Source organism: Myotis davidii, unplaced genomic scaffold (assembly GCF_000327345.1).
Source record: "Myotis davidii unplaced genomic scaffold, ASM32734v1 scaffold134, whole genome shotgun sequence".
NCBI lineage: Eukaryota > Metazoa > Chordata > Mammalia > Chiroptera > Vespertilionidae > Myotis > Myotis davidii.
The window spans coordinates 1,714,233-1,730,446 of record NW_006288853.1 but is presented as its reverse complement, the minus strand read 5'-3'; the positions used below and the strand labels follow the sequence as shown (position 1 = coordinate 1,730,446).

The 16,214-nt window shown below is 40.2% G+C and overlaps 1 protein-coding gene across 1 annotated transcript in view; it reads left to right on the top strand.

Annotated features, from left to right (window-relative positions):
• DNA2 (DNA replication helicase/nuclease 2) overlaps positions 1 to 16,214 on the top strand; it is a 34,095-nt gene that overhangs the window by 4,444 nt on the left and 13,437 nt on the right. Inside the window, exons 4-10 of the mRNA XM_006760912.2 lie at positions 1,865 to 2,010; positions 6,697 to 6,828; positions 7,836 to 8,055; positions 9,209 to 9,326; positions 10,417 to 10,582; positions 12,178 to 12,372; positions 14,089 to 14,319. Coding sequence (XP_006760975.1) covers positions 1,865 to 2,010; positions 6,697 to 6,828; positions 7,836 to 8,055; positions 9,209 to 9,326; positions 10,417 to 10,582; positions 12,178 to 12,372; positions 14,089 to 14,319 — 1,208 coding nt within the window. The remainder of the gene's footprint in view (positions 1 to 1,864; positions 2,011 to 6,696; positions 6,829 to 7,835; positions 8,056 to 9,208; positions 9,327 to 10,416; positions 10,583 to 12,177; positions 12,373 to 14,088; positions 14,320 to 16,214) is intronic.

The window sequence follows — 16,214 nt, the reverse complement described above, 5'->3', positions numbered from 1 at the left end:
TTTTGATCTGTATTATTTCTGCCTTCTACTTGCCCCCTTTGTTTCCATGCTGTTTATTTGTTAAAGAACCTTAGTTGTTTTTTGTTTTTGTTAATCCTCACCTGAGGAGATTTTTTCCATTGCTTTTCAGAGAGAGTGGAAGGGAGGTTGGAGGGGTGGGAGAGAGAGAGCGAGAGAGAGAAACATCCATGTGAGAGATACACATTGACCGGTTGCCTCCCACATGTTCCCCAACTGGGGCGGGGAGTGAACTTGCAATCCAGGTATGTGCCCTTGACCAGGAATCAAACCTTTGACCCTTTAGTTCTTCGGGTGACACTATAACCACTGAGCAACACCAGCCAGGGCAGAACCTGAGTTTTTACTTGTTAAACATTTATTCCTTGCTCTGGCTGGATGGTTCAGTTGATTGGAGCGTTGTCCCGTACACAGAAAGGTTACGGGTTCAATTCCATGTCAGGGCACATACCTAGGTTGTGGGTTCAGTCCTTGGTTGGGCTTGTATTGGAGGCAACTGATTAATTCCATTGATGTTTCTCTCTCTCTCTGTCTCTAAAAAAAATATCAGGTGAGGGTGAAAAAAAGAAGTTTCTTCCTCCCAGTGTATTGTTTTAATTATACAGTTAATCTACATGTGTGTAGAAAACCAAAATGACAGCTAAGCAACAAGAGCTAAAGAAGGAAAAATACCTCTGTAGGTTTTTTTTTTTTAATAGTGTTAATTGCTACTTATTTGTAGTTTCGTTTATCCACTTTTTTTCTTCCGTTGTGGGAGAATATCAACTTTTCTCTTAATCATGTATTATAAGGTGGACCTAATATTACTGTGTTAAAAACTTTTATTTTGAAATAATTTAGACTCAACGTAGAATTTACCAAAAGTAGTACAAAGAGTTCCTCTGTAAGTTTTTAAAGTTCCCGATGGATGGTTTGGTGGAGTTTATCTAGTTTTGGTTAATGAAAGGGTTACTTGAAAAGCTCTTTTAAATAGAGAGAACGTTCTTGCCAAAAATCTCTACTGTAAGTTAAATTTTTATGTTTCAATAATGTCTTTTGCTTTCAAGGATTTGTGAGCTATGCCTTTAGTGACCTTTTCTATTTGGATAAGTTATAAAATGGAATATATTAAATATTTGAGAATATGTTGAACTTTTTCATATTGGTTAATTTTTTAAATAGAAATATAGTGATTTTTTAAAAAAACAAAAACCCTCTCATACTTGTAAAATAATTCAGATCATTCTGAGTAGAAGAAAGGGAAAGTCGCACTGGCCGGTGTGGCTCAGTCTATAGAGCATGGGCCCGAGGACTGAAGGGTCCGGGGTTCAATTCCTGTTAAGGGCACGTACCTTGATTCCAGGCTGGATCCCTGGCCCCAGTCTGGGTCTGAGGTGCGGGAGGCAACCAATCAATGTGACTCTCTCAAATCAATGTTTCTCTTGGTCTCTCCTTGTCCCTTCCACTCTTTCTAAAAATCTCTGGTGAGAATTAACAAAAAAAGAAAGAAAAGGAAAGTCACTTATAATTCCTCCCACCAGAAAAATACATTGGTTGATGTTTTGGTATTTGTCTTAGTAGTACACTTTGGCTATGGTGGTTTAATAGGTTAGGTCAGTGGTCGGCAAACTCATTAGTCAACAGAGCCAAATATCAACAGTATAACGACTGAAATTTCTTTTGAGAGCCAAATTTTTTAAACTTAAACTATATAGGTAGGTACATTGTTATTAACTTAATTAGGGTACTCCTAAGGCTTAGGAAGAGCCACCGCAGTTTGCCGACCACGGGGTTAGGCAATAAGTATACATTCACGTCTGTTAATATGTTGTAAAATAAAAATTTTTTGTGTGTTTTTTCTTACTAGGGCTCTGATCCAGCCACACGCCAAATGCTGATTGGTACGGTTCTCCATGAAGTATTTCAGAAAGCAATAAGTGATAGCTTTGCCCCAGAAAAGCTACAAGAACTTGCTTTTCAAACTGTTCAAGAGATAAGGCATCTGAAAGAAATGTAAGTAGTTACAAGAGAACTGCAGGTACAGTTTTATTATAACTTCTCCTAGAATCTATAAGGTGCTTGGCCATTTTACTATTCAGTGTAAATTAGTGTAATACTAAAATGCAGATTCCAAAGTTGCAGTCTCCCCTTCCAGTTCTCTGAAGAGCTTCTAAAATTGCACAACAGGAACTCTTTAACTCATGTACAGAAAATTCAGTACATGAGTACAACGGACTCCTGAGAGTGTGTAAAGCATTTTGCCTTTAGAAACAGGGTGACATGCTGAAAATCGTATGGGTTTGGAAGTCAGATCTCATTTGAAATTCTAGCTTTGCCAGTTTGATGACTGCAGAAGTCACTTAAACATTCAGAAACGGTGATAATGCCTATTTTGCATCTTGTGACAATGGAAATGATGTATATGAACCCACAGGTGGTTAATCATTGGCATTTTATGAGTGACTGACTACCTTCAGAGGGTTTGGCATGGTCTGCCCTCTGTTTCTCCCTTGACTCCCACTGCAGCCCATCTTTTCTCACAGACAGATAAGTTTTTATTAGTGATGATTTTGATTCTGACATCAATCTATTTTCCCAGATAGTAATTCTGTGCTTCACTGTTTATGTGGGGAAAAATGTGTTCCAAAATTTCACACAAATGATTTAGCGATGACATGTAATCTAGCGTCGTAAAACATTTCAGGCCGCTGCCGTATGTCTGGCACTGTGTTGTGCTTTTATGCATATCTTGAATAGTCTGATTGCAGCTTCTTATAAATGAAGAAACTGAAGCACTGAGAAGTTGTCACTTGTTCATGACCACAAAGCACAGCATTCAGAATATAAATAGATTTAATAAAGCTTTTGCTTTGAGTTCTATTTATTGCCTATTTGCCACTTTGCGTTTCAAATTTTGAATTTTTGTGTCACACCCTCATCAGCAAATGATTATCTTATCTGTTGTATACTGGATTGATTATGGCCCTGAAACCAGTCACATCAAAACTTAGTGGCTTAAATGGCAAGCTTCTAGCCTGTTACCTCGTAGTTGCTGTAGGTCAGATATTCGGAGGTGGCTTAGCGGGCTGGTTCTGGCTCCGGGCTCCCATGTGGGGCTGCAGTCATCCAGGCTTGCCCAGTGCAGGAGGATGACTCACACGGCCCCTGTGTTGAGGCCTCGGTGCCTGGCTGACTGTTGGCAGGAGGTCTCGTTCTTCGCCACGTGGGTGTCCATAAGGCTGCGTGTCCTCGTGCCATGCCGCTGCTGCTTGGAGGGAAGGGTCCAAGAAAGAGAGCAAGCAGGGAGCACAGTGCCTTCTCTCACCTAGTGTCTGATTCCTACATTGTCACGGCTGCTTTTTTTATTCCTTCAATGCAAGTCACTACATGCAGCTCTCCCTTAAACGTAGGGTAATTGGGTGCCATCTTTTGAAAGGTGTCAAAGAATTTGCGGACATCTTTTAAACCACCTGGGGTGTTCAGGTATCGGGCAATCTGATTCATCCAGAACCCAACTTGTATACAGGGATGAAGGAAAACAAGGTTTCTGAGCAGCCTTGCTTAGAATTCATATTGCTCATGTATTAAAAAAACGCTTGTTCACTTCATGTCATGGGATATCTCTCTGATTCCCTTAGCATCAATTTTTCACTGATAGCTAACATTCTTATCTGGTTTCTGAGATGCGGGAGAGGCACCTTCATAGTCATATAACATGTGAGCTGATAGATTTGTTGCAGTATAAGAAAGAGGAAACTTTAAAATATATAAGAACTGCCCTAACCGGTTTGGCTCAGTGGATAGAGTGCCGGCCTGTGGACTGAAAACACACACACACACACACACATATATATGAAATATATTAACTGCCCAGCCGGCGTGGCTCAGTGGTTGACCTGTGAACCAGGAGGTCACGGGTTCGATTCCCAATCAGGGCACAGGCCCGATTGCAGGCTCAATCCCCAGTGTGGGGCGTGCATGATTCTCTCTCATCATTGATGTTTCTATCCCTCTTCCTTCCTCTCTGAAATCACTAAAAGTATATTTAAAAAATATATACATATAAGAACTATGAAAGTCAGAAATGTGGGGGAATGCATTCTTAGCACATCTTTGGGTCATGAATTATATTACTGTGGGTTTTTTTAAATCATGATATTCTAAGACATAAGGGAAAACTTGTGTTTCATTTCAATACTTTGTTAAACTCCCAAATCCTAAAATTATAGATCCAAAGTTCTTTTCTACCCTCTCTCCTAGGCCCTTTTCTACCCTAGTACAGCTCTTAGAACAAATTTTGATCTGTTCATGTTCTGCCATGTCATATTTATAAGAGTCTAGGCTTGAAGATCTCACCTTAAGTATCTTACTAATCTCAGGAAAAACTAGGCTGTTATATGTCATTTTGCTGTGACTTCACAAAATTAAAAAGGGAGAATTTATATGCAGAATACATTAAATAGCCAGTACAGACTAGTGTGGAAACTTTAAAGAGTTCTGATCTGTAAAAAAAGTCTACTTAAGGAGTTAATGACAGTGAAGAATGGTTTCCGGATGGCTGGAGAAATTTATTTAGGAATAAGATTATTCCCTTGGGCAGGATTTAAAAAAAAAATCTTATTTCTAAATAGGGCAATACGTATACCATGTTACTGTAATGTACAAGAGTGTGCACAGTAAAACGTAAGTCCTTTCTATCCTTATTTTCCTCATCATGCAGTTCTTTCCCCAGAGGCAGCCACTGTTGTTTTCTTATATGTCCTTCCAGAGACTTCAGATATTTATATGTGTGTTGTGTGTGTGTATTTATATTTTGTTATGTAGATGGTAGTATACCATGAACATTATCATGCACTTAAAAATTAAATCTTTATATATATATATATTATTGATTTCAGAGAGGACGGGAGAGGGAGAGAGAGACAGAAACATCAATGTTGAGAGAGAATCATGGATCGGCTGCCTCCTGCACAACCCCACTAAGGATCCAGCGCACAACCTAGCCATGTGCCCTTGACCAGAATCAAACTGGGACCCTTCCACAGGCCGACGCTCTGTCTACTGAGCCAAACCAGCCAGGGCTGAGCTATCTCATTTTTAATTAAGAGTGGCATAATGTATCATATGGATATACCATAATTTATTTAAGCATCCCGTGGCGTTTCAGTCTGCTTTTATTAGCAATGCTATAATGAATACCTTTGTACATCCTTTATTTCATAGCTATGCGGGCATGTATGTTGGCTCAGTACTTACAAGTGGAATTGTTGGACTAGAGGATTTATACATTTACACATTTAAAAATATTTTTATTTGGAAATAATTTTAAATTTAGAGAATAGCTGCAAGAGTAGTACAGAGAACATCCATATACTCTCTACTCGTATTCACCTGTTGTGTGTGTGTGTGTTTACTTTTTCTAAGATTAAGTGGTGTTCATCATGGGATACATAATGGGCTGTAAACCATGAAGACACCGGCCGTAGAGCAGGCCGAACAGGGCCCTGGGCATCCTGGGGCCCCCACTGCAGTGTGCGAAGCTGGCCTTGCTCACTCTCCCTTCAGGCCTCTCCCCTAACCCGTCTGTGGTGACTGGGGCCAGGCAGGTGGTGACAGCTCAGTGTGAGGCCCCAGTGCCCGGCGTGGCAGCCTGTTGCTGGCCGAGGACTTTGCTCATGACACGTTCTTGCTGATGCGGGGCCAGGTGGGCTCAGGGCTCGTGTCCCAGAGGTAAAGAACCATGATGTATATTTAAGTGTGTATTTCCTAAGAATAAGGATTTTCTCTTATGTAACCACAGCAGTTACCAACTTCAGGAAATTTAACATTGATAGAATGCTTTTGTCTGATCTGTCCACATTTTCAGTTTTGCCCAGTAATGTCCTTTCTAGCATTGCCCCCTCCTGCTCGGGACCCAGTCTGGGTACACTTCAAGTTTTGATATTGTCCTGCCCGACTTGGCTCAGTGGATAAATCAATGATTCTCTTTCATCAATTGATGTTTCTATCTCTCTCTTCCTCCCTTCCTCTCTGAAATCAGTAAAGAAATATATTTAAAAAAAGGGGGGGGGCACATGCTAACCTGACCTACTCTGGGGAGGCCTGTGTGGAGGCCTGGCCTGGCCTTGCAAACTCAGACACCTAAAGTGACCACCCTGGATGTTCTGAAAGTAAAAAAAAAAATTAAAAAACAAAGTTTTGATATGTATTGCCAAATTGCTCTATGTAGGCATTGCCTCAATTTACATTTCTGCCAGCCAGACCTGAGTCCTTGTTTCCCCACATTCTCACCTACATCCTCTGTTACCGACTGGAAGTTGCCAGAGCTCAGTCTTTTGCAAGGATAACCTTTGCCTCTGTCAGATGGAAGGTGGGATCATTTGGGCCATGTGTCAGCAGTTGCTCCCTGGCTTGAGGGATTTCAGCTTCTCTCTCAAGCTGAGGTTCCTGGTGTGCTCAGGAGCTGCTCTTGGCAGAGTGGGCTGCTCCTTTTGTCTTCCTTGCTGACCCAGCTCGTTCAGAGGACCGACAGGGCTCTGCTCTCCCCTTTTAAGGCTGAATAGCAACCCTTTGTACGTATAGCCCACACTTGGTTTACCTTTTAGTCCATAGGTACTTGGGTTGCTTATTTGGATGTTTTTGTCCTTTTTTTTACTGTTTTTATATTTAAGCTTTTACATGTAATGTTTTACTTCCCAGGTACCGCTTAAATTTGAATCAAGATGAAGTAAAACAAGAAGTGGAAGAGTATCTTCCTTCATTTTCTAAGTGGGCTGGAGATTTCATGCAGAAATACACTTCAACTGACTTCCCGCAGATGCAGCTCTCTTTGTAAGAAACCCATTTTGATTATCTGGTTCATATCTTTAGACCAGGACTCTGTTCTGTATTTTGAATTAAAGCTTTTTAAAGATTGAGTTATTGCAACTAGCCTTTTTGTTTGCTTATTTTACAAATTACAGTCCTGAGTATCTTCCCACACTGGCCAGGGCTCTTATACTTTTTAAATACCAATTTTATATGATATGAAATGCTTTATTACTAGAAAATGTGTCCTTTTCATGTAAGATTTCTGTTAGACCTAGTTTTTTATATGGCTTAGAGTCTAAAACAGGATTAATAAAAGTTAGCCCTTATCTGAATATTCTTCTGCAGAATGACTTACTGCTCTAAAAATAAGTAAATCTTAGATAAGAGAAATGTAAAAGGCTTTAAAAGTTATTTTCGTCTCTCCAGGATTGTCACAGGGGTGTAAGTGTTGGATGATCAAACTCGTTCTTACCCAAGTTAATATGGTGTTACATGAAGGAACACATCCGTTGCTCCCTAGGGTGCAACCACATGCAAGCAATTATATATCAATCTCTGATAATTGTATATCAGAATATTCAGATTGGTCTTGTGGCTCCAGCAGTTCACGTAGCGAGACTTGCAGTAATCTGAGGAAGTAAAGGCTAAGTTGGGAAGATTGCATAGCAGCGAACTGAAAGGGACAGATGACAAATACAAGAAAATGTATACACATGAGTTGGAGCCTAGGGGACAGTGGTTCCTAAACTTGAGTGTGCATCAGAATTGCTTGGAGAGTTTGTTAAACAAATTGCTGGGCCTCACCCATTAATATTTCTGATCGAGTAGGCCTGGAGTCGGGCTTGAGAATTTGCATTGATCACAAGTTCCCAGATGATGCCAGTGCTATACACTTTGAGAACCACTGCTGTAAAGGTATAGAGACCCTTTTCCATCCCCACATTCGCTGAGTGCAGTGAAAAATCAATGGTAGCAGATGAGAAGTGAGCTAAATGTTCTAATTAAGTGTTTTTGTGTTTTGTTTTTAGGCCAAGTGATGGTAGTAACAATAATGCAGCATGTAATATTGAAGTCATAAAGTCATTGGATATTGAAGAAAGCATTTGGTCCCCTAGGTTTGGATTAAAGGGCAAGATAGATGTTACAGTTGGTGTGAAAATTCACCGAGGATGTAAAACAAAATATAAAATAATGCCATTGGAACTTAAAACTGGAAAGGAATCAAATTCTATTGAACACCGTAGTCAGGTATATAAATCTTAATGAGAAAATTGAATGTTTAATAGATTTAAAAATGTAGTCCGCTTTATATATTTTGGTTCAATTTAGGTAATGTTTGAGTTTCATATAGTACTTCTCAATTTGTGATACATTCAGAGTACTCCAATTGTCTGATGCATAGACTAGAGGCCCGGTGCATAGATCTGTGCACATTGAAAGGAAGTTAATTAGAAGGTGGCTGGCGGGGCGGGACTGGGCGAGAAGGGCCGGACATACCCTGGAGCCAACTTCTTCTCTGGCTGGCCACACCCGGGGCAGCGCCGGGGCTCGAAGGGTGTCTGCAGAGTGAGCAGGGTCTCTCCGGCAGGTGGGGTCCCTTGGCCCGGCTTGCGGAGATTGGGCCAAAACCAGCAGTCCGACATCCCCTGAGGGGTCCCGGAGTGCGAGAAGGCACTCTGCAAAATTGCTGTCGCTCCTGCGTGGAGTGTCTGCTCCCTGGTGGCCAGTCGCTTCGCCTTTTATATATACAGATAGACGTGGCTACGGCAGAGAGTTTTCTCCAGCAACGAATACCTCTCGACTTGTCAGATAGTATCGGCAAGTTTATGTTGCCAAACTAACAGTCTAAACAGATGCTCCTAAAAAAAAAGAATTCCTTGGTCATGTAAGTTGGGGAAACCAAGTATATTGGTAGATATAATGATGCACATTAGCCTATTAAAGTTTCTGAGAAGTCTTAATATGATTTGTGTCAGCTATGGTTAACCTAATATTTCCTAAACCTGATTTACCATGGAGCTGTTGTTTTCATGTAACATCTACACAGGATACCTTTCAGAAAACATCAATGTAACCTGGCCGGCATGGCACAATGATTGAGCATCGACCTATGAACCAGGAAGTCCGGGTTCAATTCCCGGTCAGGGCACATGCCCAGGATGCAGGCTTGATCCCTTGTGTGGGGCGTGCAGGAGGCAGCCGAGTGATTCTCTCTCATCATTGATGTTTCTGTCTCTCTCTCTCCCTCTCCCTTCCTTTCTGAAATCAATGTAATTTTCAAAATGAAAATAGCTTAATTGACCTTTTGATTTTAAAATGATAGTATGTATTGATTGCAAACCACATGTGGAAAAGCAGAAAGTTAAGGTTTGATTTGACAAAACGAACACTGTTTTCACAGCTGGTTCTGTACACACTGCTAAGTCAAGAGAGAAGAGCTGATCCGGAGGCTGGCCTGCTCCTCTACCTCAAGACCGGCCAGATGTACCCCGTGCCTGCCAAACATCTCGATAAAAGAGGTTGAGCTGTTTGCTCCATTTTTACTTCTCTGGGTTTTGTTTGTTGTCCCCTTCAACTGTTAGTGCTACACACAGCATACCTGTGGGTACTGTCCAGATCACCTCGGTAAAGCGAGTAACACGAATTTTTTGGTTTTTAGTGCATATAAAGGTTATGTTTACATGATCCTGTAGTCTATCAAGTCTACAGTAGCATTATGTCTAATAAAACAGTATATATATCTTAATTAAAAAATACTTTATTACTAAGAAATGCTAGACATCATGTGAGTCATAATCTTTTTGCTGGTGTAGGGCATCTTCAATTTGTAAAAAGCACACAAAATCTGTGAAGTGCAATCAAGCGCAGCCCAGTGAGACAAGGTGTACCTGTGTTTAACCTGACAGTAGCTCGCTGTACTTGCGAGGCCTAATACAGGTTTTAATTTGTAGTTATGGTATTTTTTAAAAAGAATTTTAACACTATACAGTAGAGTTGAAAATATTAACTTTTTAAAATTTTATCATATAAAACTTTATTTTAAATTTTCTACCCTGTACTCTAGATCAGCCGTGGGCAAACTACGGCCTGCGGGCCAGATCCGGCCTGTTTGAAATGAATAAAACTAAAAAAAAAAAAGACCGTACCCTTTTATGTAATGATGTTTACTTTGAATTTATATTAGTTCACACAAACACTCCATCCATGCTTTTGTTCCGGCCCTCCGGTCCAGTTTAAGAACACATTGTGGTCCTCGAGTCAAAAAGTTTGCCCACCCCTGCTCTAGATAGTTGTATTTATCCTTAGCATTCAGCGAATAAAGCACCAACTTCACAAGTTGTACTAATTATGAGATACATGATTGTTGAAAGAATTTATCAAGTGAACAAAAATTGGAGGAATTATACCAAAGTGTTAACAGTGGTTATTCTAGCGTAGAGGGAAAAATGGAATGTTGTTCTTTACTTTTTTAAATGTTTTTAAATCTGAAGTTTTATTTATGCAATGGAAAAGATATATAATAAACTTAATTCTTAAAAGACACCTGTTCTCCCTGCCCCCCATAGAATTAATTTATTTATTTTTCTTTTTTCTTCCTCCCCCCCATAGAATTACTAAAACTAAGAAACCAGATGGCATTCTCTTTGTTTCACCGTATTAGCAAACCTGCTACTGAAAAGGAGAAGACAGAGCTTACTCCTTTGCCACAAATAATCGAGGAACAGCAAACCTGTAAATATTGTTCACAAGTGGGTAACTGTGCTCTTTATAGCAGGTAAACACACTGTCTTCCAAAAATACTAATTTCATTTAAGTGTACACTCAACTTAAAATGATTTAACATTGCTGGCTGGTCTGGCATTGATGATTTCATTTTAGTCATTTTTTTTCTGTGTGTATTTGTAAAATGAAGGGACTAGGGAAAAAAACACAGTTCAATCCTCACTCAAGGATGTTTTTTCCTCACTCAAGGATATTTTTCCATTGATTTTTAGAGAGAGTGGAAGGGAGGGGGAGAGACAGAAACGCCGATGTGAGAGAAATGCATCAGTTGGTTGTCTCCCACATGCTGCCGACCAGGGCCAAGAGCCAGCAACCGAGGTACATGCCCTTGACTGGGATCAAACCCGGGACTCTTCAGTCTGCATGCTGACACTCTATCCACTGAGCTGGACTGGCTAGGGCCACAGTTCATCTATATATATAAAAGGCTAATTGCAAAGAGTCCCCTTGGGAGTTCAACTGGGATACCAGGAGTTCGATCGCTTGCTATGACATGCTCTGACCACCAGGGGGTGGCACAGAATGAAGGAAGACCTCCACCGGCAGCTGGCAGCCAGGGAAGGAAGGCCCCAGCCGGCAGCCGGAAGGCCCTGATTGGTCCTGATCACTGGCCAGGCCTAGGGACCACTGGGCCTCTAGTATTTTATAACAAGCCTATTTCCTTGGGGAACAATAGAATGCTTTTTGAACTTTGGTTAAGAAAGATGTGTATGTAGCATAGGCATTTTGAGTACAACTTAAATGGTGTTTTAAGAAGTCCTTCGCTTCTTAGTTGCTGTTTTAATTTCAGGCCTTTTGTAGTTTAAAAAAACAGGGAAAATGTTTCTTCCAGATACAGAGTATGATCCAATGGCCTTGAATTTTTATTACATGTGGGAAATTTTAGCTCTTATAAACAGTCATTTGTATTTATACCTTCATAGGCCAGCAAAAGGACACAAAACAGTAGTTAGATGTTAAATACAGACTAGACAAAATCAAATCAGAACCCAAATTTGAATTCAGCCTGAAAATTCACAGAAAGAACTTTTAAAACTGTTGTATCAAAGGGTCTCTTAATGGAAGAAGACTGAACCATGGGAAGTTGGGGCCTTTACTATAAGCACATTGTTGTGAAATCTTGTGTTTATTCTCAATGTTTTGTAGGCTATCCTATGAGATATTTGCTTCTATATAAAAATTTAGAAATTAGCATTAAGCAAAATGAAATTCCAGATAATTCTCCTAGTTTTTATGTTGACTTTCCTGTGGCACAGAGCTGGCTGTACAAATACTGTGACTGTGAGAAATGCAGTTGTACAAAAAGCCAAAACTTGCTACCTATAGGAATGAAGACTAGAGTATACCAAGTAGTTGTTAGGGGTACAGTCATTGAAGGCAAAATAATGCCATATTGAGTTTCTTAAGCATTTTGTTTTGTAAAAAACCATTTGGCTTGTAGAATATTGAAATTACTTTTAAAGAAAATTAGAGTCTGTGGTTAGAAGTTATGATGATCATCACTATCTGTACTTATTTTAGAAGTATCTCATTTCATAGCCAGCAAAATGTTTTATACACACGTCTGACTTGGAGCTTTATCTTTAGGGCAGTCGAACAGCAGGTGGATGACAGCTCAGTCCCGATGGGCATGCTGCCCAAAATAAAAGAGGAAACCCAGCACCTCAAGGCCACACACTTGGAGTATTTCAGCCTGTGGTGTCTAATGTTAACTCTGGAGTCAAAATCAAAGGATAATAAAAAAAATAACCAAAATATATGGTTGACGTCTTCATCAGAAATGTAAGTACTACATTTAACCCAGTCAGACTTCAATAATTTGGATTAGTGGAATGGCATTTGGAATTCGTGACAAATACTGGTTATATTGTGTGTTAAAGACACGCAGTTTCATATATTCATGCTAACTCCGGGTGGCTGTCAATGAATTGTTTCTGAGTAGAGCACCATTGTTAGCTGTTTTCAGTAGGAAAAATATGCCTCAGGAAGTCCAATTTTAAATACATTTTTATGGATTTCAGAGAAGGAAGGAGAGGAGGGGAGAGAGAGAAACATCAATGATGAGAGAGAATCATTGATTGTCTGCATCCTGCATGCCGCCTACTGGGGATCGGGCTAAACCAGCTGTGGGCAAACTACGGCCCGCGGGCCGAATCCCGCCCGTTTGAAATGAATAAAACTAAAAAAAAAAAAAAAAAGACCGTACCCTTTTATGTAATGATGTTTACTTTGAATTTATATTAGTTCACACAAACACTCCATCCATGCTTTTGTTCCGGCCCTCCGGTCCAGTTTAAGAACCCATTGTGGCCCTCGAGTCAAAAAGTTTGCCCACCCCTGGGCTAAACCCAGGCATGTTTCCTGACCTTGTGGTTCATGGGTGGGCCCTGAACCACCCTGGCCAGGCAAAAATTTAATGTATTTAAATAAAGTTAAATAAGTTATTTGATACAGGCTTATATTTTTTACAGTTGGTCAATCTTGTATTTTGTGAGATCCATTTTTTTCCCAAGTTAATTGTAAAGTTGCAGTTTTGTATATCTTTGCATTATATTTTTCTTTAATATTTAGTTACTTTTCATCTATTTGTTTCTTTCCAGAATGAATATTGATAATTATGTGACTTTAGAAATAATTGGATCATTATTTCCTTAATACTAGACTTTAACACTGAAAACATCACGGTGGAGAATGTTTGAGTAGTTATACATAGACTACAAAAGTACAGTGACTATGTCAAGTGCACATGCCAAAAAGCTTCTGAAGTTGTTTAGTGTTTAATAGTAGTGCCTGCGAGATTGTAAATGCTCAATATTTATTTCCTAGAAGCAGTGGAATTATCAGGTTGCTTGCTATTATTTTAATAACAGCAATTATAAATCCTCATGTAAACACTAAAGAAATAGGATTTAGGAATGGGTCATCGCTGTTTGTCTTTTGTGATGTGATGCACGGGGTGAGGGTGTCCTTTCAGGATCAAAGTGCTGACACACAGGCTGCTCAGAGGTCCCAGCCTGTGCGTGCAACACGAGAGGTGCTCCCTAGCACTTGTCTAGCGGCCTATTGGTGGGAGATTGTTTCCTAAAATTTTATTTTTTTTCTTAGCATTTCTAATATTTTTTTTTTTTTAAAAATATTTTTAATTTATTTCAGAGATGAAGAGAGAGGGAGAGAGAGATAGCAACATCAATGATGAGAGAGAATCATTGATCAGCTGCCTCTGGCACACACTGTGGATCAAGCCCGCAACCCAGGCATGTGCCTGGACTGGGGATTGAACTGTGACTTCCTGGTTCATAGGTTGATGCTCAACCACTGAGCCACGCCGGCCAGGAGCATTCCTAAAATTTTAGTGTGGATTGTGGAACATGTGAAAATGACAGACTCAGTATTAGCATTAGAGTTATGGGGGGCCAGATGAACAAGAAAACGGGAAAACTACAAATATAGTGTTTATATATGTGATATAAATGGAAGCTTTCTCTTTCTATTCCATAGGGAGCAAAGTGGCAACTGCATTGGAAACCTGATTAGAACAGAACATATAAAGACACTTTGTGACGGACAGTATTTACATAATTTCCAACGTAAAAATGGCGCCATGCCTGTCACAAACCTAATGGCAGGTGACAGGATTATTTTAAGTGGAGAAGAGAGAACACTCTTTGCTTTGTCTAGGGGATACGTGAAAGAGATTAACGCGGCAACAGTAACCTGTTTATTAGACAGGTAATGAAATGCTTCCTTTTTTGGGGGGCGGGAGGGAGAACAGCTTTACTGAGATATAATTCACATACCATGCAGGTTCATCCATTCTACACGTATCATTCAGTGGTGTTTAGTATGTTCAGAGTTAGACCCATCACCAAAATCAATTTGAGAACATTTTCCTCTCCCCGTAAAGAAGCCCTGTGCCCTGTAGCAGTCACTCCTCCAGCCCTAGACAACCACACCCCCAGTTTCCTTTCTGTCTCTATTGCTTTACCTGTAACGGGAGCGAGCGCACAGTGTGTGGCCTTTTGTGACTGGCGTTTTTCATTCACCCTAGTGTTTTTGTTTGTTTTAGCCTACTATTTTGAGATTGATTTTCATGTACCAGTATATGTCAGTACTTCATTTCTTCATTTAAAAATTTGAGGTAAAATTCACATAACATAGAATTGACCATTAATTATTTTAAAATGCACAGTTCGGTGGCATATAGCACAGTTACAGTATTGTGCAACCAGCACCTCTGTCTGGTTACAAGACACTTTCATCACCCTGAAAGGAAACGTGCCCGTTAAGCAATCACTTTCTGCTCTCCCTCCCTCAAGCCCCTGGCAACAGCTGCTCTGCTGCCTGTCTCTGTGGATGGACCTCTTCTGGATATTTCTGTAACTAGAACCACATAACATGTGGTGGTGGTTTTTCATTTTTTGGTCTGGCTTCTTTTAGCATGTTTATGAGGTTCATCCATGTTTTAGCATTTATCAGTACCTCATTTCTTTTTGTTCCCCTTTAGTACCTTATTTCTTTTTATGCCTGAATAATATTCTGTTACATCGATAGACCACATTTTGTTCAGTTATTCACCAGCTGATAGACATTTGAATTGTTTTCACTTTTGGGTGTTATGGCTAGTGTTGCTATAAATATTCACTTGCAAATTTTTATGTGAACATATTTTTATTGCCCTTGTAGATAAGTCACAGTGGAATTGCTGGGTCACGTGCTAAGTTCGTGTTTGACGTTTGAGGGACTTCCAAACGGCTGAACTTTTCGTTAGTGCATCACATCCCATAGTGCTAATGTGGACATAGTCCTACCTCATTCTCACAACCACATGTCCGGTGGGCAGGATAGATAGCCTGTGTTAAATATGTAGCTTCTTTCTCTGCCGGAAGCCAATTCTAGCATGTCATAATTGCAAGAGTTTCATCAAAAGGTTGATGGAACTTGGGGACTCAACAGGGGCTGAGTCACATATGCTGTAATCCTGTTGGGAATGACTAAAGGCATTTCCCCAAACCTGAAAAGGGATGATTGTTTGCTGCCAGACAGCTCAGGGCATCTTAATTGTGTGTTATTGCCTCCTACTGGCCAAACTCCTGAACCGTGGTAGGCTAATTCCCCCAATTCTGACAATGGACTGTGTATACAAAACCCTAACCCTTTGAAGTGTATACCTCCGCCTCGCCTCAGGACAATTTATGTTAATAAAAAGCATGGGGTCCTGAGACGAGGAAATCTTAGCTCCTTTTAGTTAGGCTCCTCTGACCCCCAATGCCTTTCAAAATTATATTTTGTCTCTGGACTCTTTAAGTTACACGCGACAATTCTGACAATGGACTGTGTATACAAAACCCTAACCCTTTGAAGTGTATACCTCCGCCTCGCCTCAGGACAATTTATGTTAATAAAAAGCATGGGGTCCTGAGACGAGGAAATCTTAGCTCCTTTTAGTTAGGCTCCTCTGACCCCCAATGCCTTTCAAAATTATATTTCGTCTCTGGACTCTTTAAGTTACACACGGCCCCTTCTCCAGATTGCTGAACCCTCTAGATGCTGGAACAAGAACCCTGGCATTTCTCCTTAGCATTCTGGCATTCACCATTTTGTTCTTTCCCTTTAAAAAAAATAAT